The sequence below is a fragment of the Hippocampus bargibanti genome, linkage group LG17, assembly GCF_051943395.1.
Source record: "Hippocampus bargibanti isolate YZ-2025 linkage group LG17, ASM5194339v1, whole genome shotgun sequence".
NCBI classification, from domain to species: domain Eukaryota; kingdom Metazoa; phylum Chordata; class Actinopteri; order Syngnathiformes; family Syngnathidae; genus Hippocampus; species Hippocampus bargibanti.
Genome location: NC_142750.1, coordinates 1,615,267 through 1,627,910, shown reverse-complemented (window position 1 = coordinate 1,627,910; position 12,644 = coordinate 1,615,267). Strand labels below are relative to the sequence as shown.

Sequence of the window (12,644 nt, the reverse complement as noted above, 5' to 3'; positions counted from 1 at the left end):
ATAGGTTTTTTTTTTCTGTGGGTGAGCAGCGGCAGTCACACGCACCAGCATTCACTCAAGCCAGAATTAACTCAAATAGATAGAAAGCTAGCTAGCGAGCAAAAAGATAGCAAATAGCTAGTGAATTGATAGCTAATAGCTAGCGAATAAATAGCTAATGGCTAGCGAATAGATAGCTAATAGCTAGCGAATAGATAGCTAATACCTAGTGAATAGATAGCTAATACCTAGCGAATAGATAGCTATTACCTAGCGAGTAGATTGCTAATAGCTAGAAAATAGATAGCTAATAGCTACCAAATAGATATCTAATAGCTAGTAAATAGATATCTAATAACTAGCTAATATCTAGCAAATAGATAGCTAATAGCTAATAAATAGATAGCGAATGGCTAGCAAATAGATAGCTAATACCTAGCAAATAGATAGCTAATACATAGCAAATAGATAGCTAATAGCTAGCAAATAGATAGCTAATAGCTAACGAATAGGTAGCTAATACCTAGCGAATAGATAAAGAAAAATTAGAGAGAAAAACGATGTAGGGCAGAAATACCCCATGAAAGGTGATAATTGACACTGTTCTCATGAATGAAATGTTCCAACACAAGGGGCGTTCAAATGAATTCAGTAAAAAATCAAAGCGCCTATTGCACGGTATATAGACAACACCTGTGGCAGGGATGAGTCAGCTATCGTCTCATCTAAAGCCTGCAGCTGTTTTTTGGATACAATATAAGCCTGGAGGCTGGGCCAGATGATTTTTCAGTCATGAAAACACACGCTCGCGTATGAGCACGCACCCGCACTCGCTCACTGCCGCCGTGCTCACTTCAATTCACATCGTCTGCCCACGCCAAGATGCAAAGCAGAGAAATGTTTCCGCCCGGGTGTCATTTTCCGCTTTCATAACGAAGCAATATTCTTCAGAATTTGCCCCATTCGCCTTTGGGTTTATTTTCTTTCACATTTGCCCCTTTTTTTCCCTTCCTGGTGATTATCATTTTAAGGGACCGCGCAGCATGCGAGCAAAGGGATCGGAAACTGGAGGAGACCGAGACTGAGGTCGACACCCAAGATACACACCGATCCACGCACGACGCCGTGTGCGTCCTTTACTGGACGACAATATCGGAGGAGATTGGCTTTGGGTCCGTGAACGCATCATTTGTCAACGCGATGTCCACCCGGAAGCCATCGTTGACTCGAAAGCAGTCCAGAAACGGCACGTCCAAATATGTGTTGGAGCGATGCGCTTCCATCAACGAGTATTATGATATTGCCTTCAAGGTGTGTATTTTTTTCCCCCGATGTCATGTTAATGCGGTGCTCGCAAAAGACTATAAAAGCTAAGACGTGCTGCGTTTGTACCTTGTTCACGTGTAAACCCAAAGTTTGAAATGGGCATTTCTAGCTAGCTCGTGTAAAATCGTAAACCTTTACCAAATACTTTGTCCACATATACCGATACAAATATTTGTAAAGGGTGTACTTGTTGCACCCCTCCCTATTCTCCAAAACCAGGAAAGACACACCTATTACTGTCGAGATGCTCAAACAATAGAGTCAAGTTAAATTGCACCCAGCAATTACCGCGGTGAGTTGAAGTGAATCGTAACTTCACGCGGATCGCGATAAGGAAGTAAACGAGGCGTTTTGTGCTAGTTCCACACGCAGAGCGTGAAAATGAGAGAAGTTTGCCGTTTTTCCTTGTCTACTGGCAGACATAGCGAAAAACAAAAGCTATCACTTTGATTGAATGCAATCCTGCGCCTTTGCAAGCGTTCAATTGTAAACAAATAGCTAGTACAGTAATCCCTCGTTTTTCGCGGTGTGTGGGAACTAGGAACGCCCGTGATAGGCGAAAATCCGCGAAGTACAGCTATATTATAATAACGGCAATCAAACTACAGCCATTTATAAAACCTCTGAGTCATTTGGCTTTTTTTATTTTATTATGAAGGGTTTTTGTCTGACAAAACAGTCACCCCCTCCTGAACAGTCTTGGTATTTCCAAAGCCGCTCATTGTGCAATAATAATAATCATAATCATAATCATAATAATAATCATCATCATAATCATAATAAAAATAAATTTTATTTCTAAGCACCTTTCAAAACTCTCAGTCACTTTACAGTCACAGGATCAGTTTTTCTGTGGGTGAGCAGCGGCAGCCACACGCGCCAGCGTTCACTCAACCCGGAATAACTCAAATAGATAGAAAGCTAGCCAGCTAGCTAATGGCTAGCTAATAGATAGATAATAGATAGCCAGATAGATAATAGCTAGCCAGCTAGATAGCTAATAGACAGAAAATAGATAGCAATTACGTTTTTCTGTCCGGTGAGCAGCGGCAGCCACACGCGCCAGCGTTCACTCAACCTGGAAGTAACTCAAATAGATACAAAGCTAGCTATCTAGCTAATAGCTAGCATATAGATAGCTAGTTAGGTAGCCAGCGAGATCGCGAGTCAGCAAATAGATATCAAATAGATATGTAGCAAAGTAGCCAGCTAGATAGCTATCTAGCCAGCTAGGTTGTGAGATTAGCTAGCTAACAGATAACTAATAGCTATTATTAAGAAAGGTCGGTCAGTTATTTCCTGGCTAATGCTCCCCTCTAGTGAACCTGTAGTAAATCACTGCACAGTCTGGATTGATTCAGACATAGCACTACAGAAGGCCTAGCGCTAAAATCCAGCTAGATAGCTAATATGTTTCCTGACTCAAACAGCCAGCTAGCTAGCTAATAGCTATTTGAGTCAGGAAAGACATCAGCTAGCCAGCTATTTAGATAGCTAATGGGTAGCCAGCTGAACCGTTTGGGTTCGGCTAGCTACTTTAGCAACCATCATGGCACTTGACATGCTTGATTTGCTTTCGCAGGCCGAGTAAAATGATGTGGTGGGCCAGATTTGGCCCCCGGGCTTTTACTTTGACACCTTATGGCGTTTAATTAAAACCTCACTTTTGTACACCCCCCTCCCCCCTTCCTGTTGTAGGTGATGCTGTTGGGAGACTCCTCCGTGGGAAAGACGTGCATCTTGCTGCGATTTAAAGACGGGGCGTTTGTAGGAGGCAACTTTATTGCTACCGTTGGAATAGACTTTCGGGTAAGAGCTCCCCCCCCCCCCCCCCAAAAAAAAAAAAAAAAAAAACAATCTGGCAACCTTTCTTCACATTTGTCTCCTCTCTGTCCCTCTGACAACTGGAAAGCAAAGAGCGAGCCACTGCTAAGTGTGCCAATTATCACCTCGCGTGTGACGATGGCGCCAAATGTACAAATGCTGGCGGTTCTCCGCCCACTTGTGTTGCTAGCATCCGCCGGCTGCGCCTTACATGGACGCACGCCCACGCCGTCGTCTCCTTTTTGCACAGCGCCGGTGATGCTCCTAATTTATCGCACCCACCCGCCTTGACCTTTGACTATCTTGGCCTGTAGTCTTTTCTATTCATGCATCAAGCCATGGGGCATAGTTGACATTTTATTTCAGGGCATCAACAATCAAACCCTTTAAAAAAATATTTCAAAGCAATCGAGAAATAAAAGAACAATAATTCGGGAATGAATGAGACTTGCGTTTGCTTTTATGTCTTATTTTGCACATGCGGTCAATGGGGTCAATGGCCTTGATCGATTGGCAAATTTATGACATTAGAACCCATCACAGATTTGACAGAAAATATGAAATATTTGCTGATCCGATGCAGCCACTCAGGTTGGTCTAAAAACATCTAGCTATCTATCTTGCTATCTAGCTAGCTATCTCGCTAGCAAGCTAGCGAGATAGCTATCTAGCTAGATAACAATTGACAGCATCTAGCTAGCTATTTATCGCAATATCTAGCTAGCCTTTTATCTCACTATCTTGCTAGCTGTTTATTTCGATATCTAGCGCGCTAGCTAGCTATCTATGTAGCTATCTATCTAGCTACCTATTTATTTCGATATCTAGCTATCTCGATATATAGCTAGCTATCTAGCTCTCTCGCTACCTATTTATCACCATATCTATCTATCTAGCTATCGAGATAGCTATCTAGCTAGATAGCAATCGACAGCATCTAGCTAGCTATTTATTGCGATATCTAGCTAGCTATTTATCTCTATCTATCTAGCTATCTCGCTAGCTATATATTTCGATATCTAGCAAGCCATCTAGCTAGCCATGTCGATATCTAGCTAGAGAGAGCTATCTCGATAGCTATTTATCTCAATAGCTAGATAGCTAGCTATCTAGCTATCTCGCTTGCTATTTAGCGCAATATCTACCAATTTAGCTATCTAGCTAGATAGCTATCTACAGTGTCTAGCTAGCTATTTATCGCGATATCTAGCTAGCTATTTATCTCTATCTAGCTATCTCTATTTCGATATCTAGCTAGCTATCTAGTTATCTAGCTAGCTATTTGTCTCGATATCTGGCTATATTGATATCTAGCTAGCTATCTAGCTATCTCGCTAGCTACTATATAGCTATCTATTTATCTTGATATCTGGCTAACTATCTAGCTAGTTATTTATCTCAATATTTAGCTATCTGTCTGTCTGTCTACCTAGCTACTTATCTATCTATACGTACAGTACATATAAAATGTTGATGATCTCGTCTTTCTCACTCAAAGCCGTTATCGTGTTTCAATGGCAACCCGCAGGCACACGTCTTGATTGTATCTTCTGCAATTGAACGGGAGGCCCATTAAATTGTCCGCAACCTCGCAACGAATGGCTAGCAACAACGCGACATTATTTGTATCATCCAGCAAATTTCAGGGTGCATTCGCAGAATCTTTTGAAATCTGAATCACAGCTCCATCGTCGTCAACACAAAAGCGCTCTTTTTATAGCGTACTCGCTTAACCTTTTTTTTTTTTTGTTCCATCCAATCAGCACAAAACACGCCGGCTAATGGCGAGACGATGACGGGATGGAAATTGCGTTGCATTAGCCAGAGTGATCTATTGTCTCGACCGAGAGAGACATTAGGGAGCGTAACGATTGCCTGTCTGATGGAGCTTTACGGATATTTACATAGAAAGCTAGCTCACTAGCTAATATATAGCTAATAGCTGGCTAGATAGATAACTAGCCAGCTAGATAGCAAATAGAAAGTTAGCTAGCTAGATCGATAGCTAGCTATTAATAATAATAATAATAACAATAATAATATATAGATAACTAGCCAGCTAGATAGCAAATAGAGAGCTAGCTAGCTGGATGGCTGGATGGATGGCAAAGAGAGCAAGCTATCACGCACACAGAAGATGGCACTCTGGCTAACACGCACCTTAAAAGGAGATATGGAATGTTAATTTATATTTATAATTTACCGTAATTTATTAAATAAATTTAATAAAGTAAAGTGACCTTGAGAGTTTTGAAAGGCGCTTATAAATGAAATGTATTATTATTATTTGCTATCTATTAGCTGTCTAGGTGGCTGACTAGCTATCTCGCTATCTGTCTATTCGCGATACAGCTATCTAGCTGGCTAGCTATCCATTAGCTATCTATTAGCTAGCTAGCTCACTTTCTATCAATTTGAGTTACTTCCGTGTTGAGTGAACGCGTGTTGCTGCCACTGCTCACCCACAAAAAGACTTAGCCTGTGACTGTAACGTGATCTTGAAAGTTTTGAAAGGCGCTTATAAATGAAATGTAGTATTATTATTATTATTAATGGCTATTGATCTAGCTAGCTAGCTCTCTATTTGTTGTCTAGCTGGCTATCTAGCTAGATGGCTTTCTATTTGCTATCTAGCTATTAGCTATCTATCTATTTGAGTAACTTCCGGGTTGAGTGAATGCTGGAGCGTGTGGCTGCCGCTGCTCACCCACAGAAAAACTTAGCCTGTGACTGTTAAGTGACCTTGAGAGTTTTGAAAGGCGCTTAGAAATGAAATAGATTATTATTATTATGATTATTATTATTATTATTATCATCCACGCAGGATTTTTTTTTTCTCCACCACTGGAGGCAAAGCAACAGGTAGTGCGTTCAGGATGGGGCGACACAGAACAGTTGAGTGCAGAGGTTGTTATTTGTGCATGAAAAGGCAGGCAGTGTAACATGGCTGGTCTATTTTCAGCATGCTTCCTTGTAGCGGTTACTCAGCTTGCAGGCTCCCGTCACATCATAATTTGGGGGTGAGGGGGGGTAGAAAGCCATGGCAACTAATGCACGGTTGAACCGTGGCCATTCTTCCATAGCACAGTCGTCACCAGGTTGCTGCCTCTGTGAGGTCTGAACATATCTTGACCGACACCCCACAGTCCAACACGTGTATTTTGGAGCCTTATTCATATTTACCAATTTGGAATGATTCCAGAAGAATTTGGAAAGATTTCATAAGAAAGAATTCATGGACTAAATATCATTAACAACTCCGTGATTCCGTATATTTTTTAGGGTAGCGGAGAAGGCTTTGCAGGCCTTGACGGTCCGCCATTAATATTCACACTTGGATTATCTGTGAATCGGTTTCTGACAGTGATGGTTATGGTAACAAAAATGTCTCTGACTGCACATGGCCAGAAGGCCATTTTAACTTTAAGCTAAGTAGATAGCTTATAACTAGCTATATAGCTAGCTAGCTAGCTAGCTAGCTAGCTAGCTAGCTACCTAGGTAACTAGCTACCTACGTAGGTAGCTAGATAGATAGATATGTAGATAGCTAGCTAGGTAGGTAGATATGTCGCTATGTAGGTAGGTAGGTAGATAGCTAGGTAGGTAGCTAAGTAGCTTTGTAGGTAGGTAGATAGCTCGGTAGTTATCTAGATTGCTAGGTAGATAGCTAGGTAGATAGCTAGATAGCTATCTATCTTTGAAGGTTGTATTTAGTAACGGAAAAAGCGAGATCTCTAGATAGATAGCTATCTAGCTCGCTAGATATCTGTCAACACAATATATCGCACTAGATAGCTATCTACCTAGCTAGCGAGATATCTCTCTTTTCCGTTACAAAATACGACTTCCAAAATGCATTGAAGCCATAAAATGGTTTTAATGCTCTATCTTTGAACAAAGTCAAATTAGCTTTTTTTTAAGTGGAAAAAAAATTATAAAAGGAGTTATAACGGTTTCATTTTTTTTTTGTTTACTTAAAAAAAATAATATATCCTTAAAGCTTCGGTCAAAATGTAAATATTCTCTCTTTGTGTCATTTTATTTTGGCTTTTGTCTGGATTAGCTTGCAACTGCTTTGGACCAAACTTTGCCCAGGAAATCTGATTTCCGCCTTGTGCGAGTTAGCAGGAAATGAACAGTAGGAGGCAGTTGATATATTAGCTCATTGTCCTCTCTCACTGCCAATTTTTTTTTTTTTTTTTTTTTTTTTTTGCAATTAACTTTCCTTGGCAACCTTTCCAAGCCACTTGTAGTTGTCGCTTATCATTAGCCACATGCTGCACCTTTTTTTTTTCTTTTTTTTTTTTAATGTCCCCTCAAACTGCCGTCATTCATTTCCTCATACCAACCGCGCTCTGTCCCGCCATGCATGTCTCACGTCTCTTCTTGCTCGTGTCCCCTTTCAGAATAAAGTGGTGGACGTCGACAACCTGAAAGTCAAACTCCAGGTGAGCGAGTGCGTATTTTGCGTGGATCGCCCGTATCCAATTTTTTTCTCGCATTTCCTCATAATTTGTTTGTGGAACGGCAATAGGAAGTGACGGAATGAGATATCTCCGCGGTAGCTGCAGGCTTCACCTCTCGTCTCTGCCAGGCTTGCTTCACATCTTGCATCATCGGCTGCCGTTCATGCTGAATTTGACGCTCGCGGAGGCTTGAAATCATTTGTGTGGTAGAAGGATGCGAAACCGCATTTGGATTGATTTGGATTAGCCTTTAAAGGACAACCGATGACAAATTGCGTCCATAATTTGTAAAGATCACTTCAAATGACTTCTGCTGAGCGCATTTTACAAAGATTCCACCGCATATACTGGTAACATCCGACTTACGACCGAGTTTCCACCATTCCGAAAGTCGAAATCCATTCAAAATGTTGAATAGAGACTCGGAGGCTAAATGACTCGGAAACTCCCCCTCTTTAAAATGTTAAAAATAGGGTCTGGAGGTTGTGGTCGTAAGTGCGGGTGGTCGTAAGTCGGGCTGGTCGTAAGTCGGATGTTACCTGTAGCTATATTTTAAGTTTTAAGACTCGCGCTGAATATTCATGAAGTCTTGTTTGCGAGTTGATGACGATGGCCTAAGTGACGTCACGGAGGGAACGCCCCTGACCGAGAAAGCGACACACAATGCATTTTGGGTATTTTTTTTCGTCGGAAAACATCGTGGTGATTGCGAAATTAGAAGGAAAACTACATAAATAACGCGATGGTGAATCGTTGCAGCTAATTGCGGTAACACGCATAAAGAAGGTGTAAGTTGACACAAATTCCCAGCGGACAAATCAGTCCATTTCCAACAGAGCTTGTGCGCCATCTTGTGCATTTTCTGGGCGCTACATTGGAGTCCAGACGGCTCGAATTGATACGGAAGGACTTCTTTAATCGATTGCAAACATTTATGCTTTCCTCTTCAGAACTATTTGAATCATATTCATAACTGGATGAGGAACAAGAAAGCATCTTCTCCAAATCAAAAGCCATTGTTTTGATTCTGGAGCAAGGCAGTTTGTGAAGGAGTATCCTGGCGTGACGTCACAAACAAGGGGGCGGGACTTTCTGAATCTACCCAGTTTCGAGCTCATTTGGTGGCAGTTTTGGGACACTTTAAATCATTTTTATTGGTGTTTTGCATTTGACTAAAAATATCAGCCTGCATGTTTTTTTTTCCTGTGTAGCAGTTTCATGTCGTAAATTGCTTCTGTGATAAAAGAGTTTCCCAAGTCCTAAATTCTATCCAAGGCCAGATCTCCTCGATAAAGATGACAGTTTAACAGACTGTGTCTGTTGACCTCAGATTGACCCCAGGTTGTCTGTGCTTCAATTGTGTATTTGAGTCACACATGTTGACTAAGCATATAACAGCAGGAAACTTTTAAATATGATAACTTCTTATTCTGTCTAATCTCTATCATTTATATAGCCGTGGAAATCTTCATATCTCAGCGCAGGTTTTTACGAAGTGAAATGGAATTCATCGGTGATAATAACATAAAAAATAAGGTCCATTTAGCAGACTGATGTCAACAAGTTGGCCTTGAACTGGATTTGGACAATGGACAATCTGTGATGTCTGTGATCCATCCTGGTACATTTATTTCTCCGTTGGTCGTTTGCGGTTTGGCTTGTTGAGCGTGGTAGCATTTCTTCAGCGTCACTGTGTAATTATGCGTCTGCTTTCAGATCTGGGATACAGCCGGCCAGGAAAGATTCCGAAGCGTGACACACGCCTACTATCGAGATGCCCAAGGTAACCTTGACTTTTTTTCGTCTACTTCCTCATACTGCCTTTGTGTGTGGGAGCGACCTTTTGACAAAGTAACACATGCACTCCTTCTCAAATACATGATGTCTTCCACCCCCTTTTTTTTTTTTAATACAGCGCTACTTTTGCTTTATGATATCACCAGTAAGCCATCGTTTGACAATATCAGGGTAAGATTATTATTATTATTATTATTATTATTATTATTATTATTATTATTATTATTATCATCATCTGAGTTAAAAGTTGGAATTCTGAGTTAAGTCAGAATTCTGACTTTTATCTCAGAATTCCAATTTTTGACTCAGAAGTCTGACTTTTAAAATCAGAATTATTAGTTAAAAGTAGGAATTCTGAGTTTAAAGTCGGAATTCTCAATTAAAAATTGGAATTCTCAATTAAAATTTGGAATTCTAAATTAAAAATTGGAATTCTGAGATTAAATTCAGAATTCTGAATTAAAAGTTGGAATTCTCAATTAAAAGTTGGAATTCTCAATTAAAAATTGGAATTCTCAATTAAAAATTGGAATTCTCAATAAAAAATCGGAATTCTCAGGTTAAAATCAGAGTTCTGAGATTAAAGTCGGAATTCTGAATTAAAAATGGGAATTCTGAATCACTGCCTTCCTTGTTTGTCTCTTTCTTTTGTTCCACTCTTGAAAGGCTTGGTTAAATGAAGTACATGAGTATGCCCAGAAGGATGTGGTCATCATGTTGCTCGGCAACAAGGTGAGCAAACCTTTTCTCTACTTACTGTTTTACACACGTGAGGAACGAGGGGGGGGGGGGGGGTAACTGTGCCATGGCTTACTCGTCCTTTGCACGTTTTGGAAAAATAGATGCTCACATATGAACACAGGAAGCTGTTTTTTTTTCTCTTAATTTATTAATTTTCCTCTTTGATGTATGAAAACACAAAAGCAGGCCATGATATATTCAAAACAGCTCAAGCATGAATTCTCAATCCCCCCTTCCAGTGGAAACCATTTTCTCCACGATGCTAATGACGAGTCTCCTTGAACCGAATATGTCACATGTCGCCCTCTGGTGGTTGAGAGAGGGATTTTCTGCGGGGGGATCATGTCAATGAGGCTTATTTGTGTTGAGAGCATCTGCGATGGCGGCGTCAGTCTCAGCGGGAACATCCTCTTATCTGGCAGACATACAACAAGCAGGGCTGCCGCGTAAGAGGATGAGGCGTGGGGCGAGATTGCGCGTGGCCTGACTTTTGTGACTCTATGACCTTTGACCTCCAACCTTGGCCCGATTTCTTGTTTTCATTCCCGCCGCCTTCCAGTCAGATTTGAGCGCCGAGCGGGTAGTCAAGACGGAGGATGGGGAGAAGTTAGCCAAGGTAAGATTTCAAGTCTTATCTGGGCAAACGTTTTGAGACAGACCTATTTTAAATACTTTATTTAAAATTTCTTTATTTGTGTGTGTGTGTGTGTTTAAGGAATATGGAGTGCCGTTTATGGAGACCAGCGCCAAAACCGGCATCAATGTGGAACTGGCCTTTCTCGCCATAGCAAAGTAAGCGAAAAACTGCTAGCAACTTCTAGCAACACCCAAACAGTCCAAAAAATAGGTAGGTAGGTAGGTACGTACCTGGTAGGTAGGTAGGTACGTACATACCTCGTAGGCAGGTAGGTATACCTACCTGGTAGGTAGGTAGGTAGGTAGGTAGGTACGTACATACCTGGTAGGCAGGTAGGTATGTACATACCTGGTAGGTAGGTAGGTAGGTAGGTAGGTAGGTAGGTAGGTACCTACTTGGTAGGTAGGTACGGACCTACCTGGTATGTACCTACTTGGTAGGTAGGTACCTACCTGATAGGTAGGCACCTACCTGGTTGATAGGTAGGTACCTACCTACCTGGTAGGTAGGTGACCGACCGACCGACCAACCTGATTGGGGCTCAATATAACCTCACATATTAGGCGCACCTGCATTTAAGGCGCAGGGCCATCCTTTGGAAGAAAATCAAGGCTTTTGGGTGCGCCTTATACACCGGAAAATACGGTACTTGCAATTGCCCCATCCTCATCATCAATATCTGACTGTTTGGTTGTCCAAAGGGAACTCAAGCACAGAACCACCCAGCAGCCCAACGAGCCCAAGTTCCAGATCCACGACTACATCGAATCACAGAAGCACAAGAGCGCCTGCTGCAGCCTTGTGTAGCTAAAGCCGAGGGGATGCCGGGGGTTGGGGAGGGGGGGGGGGGGCGATAAATCAAGCCAATCCAGGCCCTCCTCCTAAAAAAAGTGAGCGTCCTTTTCCCCCACTCAAGCCAATGACAGTGAATCCGATTGCCATCCATTTTGAAAACAAAAACAAATGTGAATGTCACTCTGTGGAAACGTGTTGTACTCATTGTGGTGACAGTTGTGATCAAATGAAAAAAAAAAAAGCCAGATTTTACAATTAAAAAATAAAATAAAACACTAGATCCGTCTGCAGGGAGAACGTAAAAATTGTTTTATAAGAATAATCAAGACGACTCTTGATAGGAAATAGAATGACTTTTCAGAGTCTGTAAACCCGCCCCCTTTTTATTTCAACTTTACAGCTTTACTTCGTATTTCCCCGCCTCACTTTCCAGAATCCTCAAAAACGTTGACATATGTAGTATTTCACAAAACGTCGCCATGTTTGTTTTTTATTTAAACAATCGATGTTTCATTGCACTGTATTTGTCGCCATTTGTACGATTTGTTCATTTTCAATGTTTTTTTTTTTGCTTGTCACACGTGTGTGTTCCTTCTTGGAGGGTTGTCATGGTGATCACAAAAGTGCCATGAGGAGAAAAAAGTGCTTTGTTATCATATTCTATATATATATATATAAAGTATATTTTGTAAGGTATGTGGTACTGTTTTCTACAGTTTTGGATTTCATCGTTAGGCCTTCAGTAGTGCTATGTCTGAATCAATCCTGACTGAAAAAAGTATGGTGGGATTTACGACAAGTCCACTAGGGGTTAGCGTTAGCCAGAAAATAACTGACCCACATTTCTTCATGATCTCCATTTTTTCCTGAAAAGCCCGTCTTAAAAATGGCTTTAACAGTATCTCCAAATCTCCATTTCTTCTCCTCCTTCAGCCATTTTGGGTTGACAAAACGACTATTAAATCGACACGCTAATGTAGCTCGCTAGCAATACTGTGTGCTAGCTCTGGCCAGTATGCTCTTGTCACAAGTGGTTTGTAATCAGTACCATTTTCACACGCTGTGATTGGCTGCTGACT

General features: G+C 41.2%; 1 protein-coding gene across 1 annotated transcript; it reads left to right on the top strand.

Moving 5' to 3' along the window:
* Positions 1 to 811: 811 nt before the first annotated feature.
* On the top strand, positions 812 to 12,255 carry LOC148885147 (ras-related protein Rab-37). Its single transcript, XM_089019377.1, has 9 exons — positions 812 to 1,290; positions 3,004 to 3,114; positions 7,536 to 7,577; positions 9,312 to 9,378; positions 9,511 to 9,563; positions 10,059 to 10,124; positions 10,693 to 10,749; positions 10,849 to 10,925; positions 11,472 to 12,255. Exons 1-9 carry the CDS (start codon positions 1,180 to 1,182, stop codon positions 11,575 to 11,577), a joined length of 690 nt encoding a protein of 229 aa, XP_088875503.1. The 5' UTR covers positions 812 to 1,179; the 3' UTR covers positions 11,578 to 12,255.
* The last annotated feature ends 389 nt before the right edge of the window (positions 12,256 to 12,644 follow it).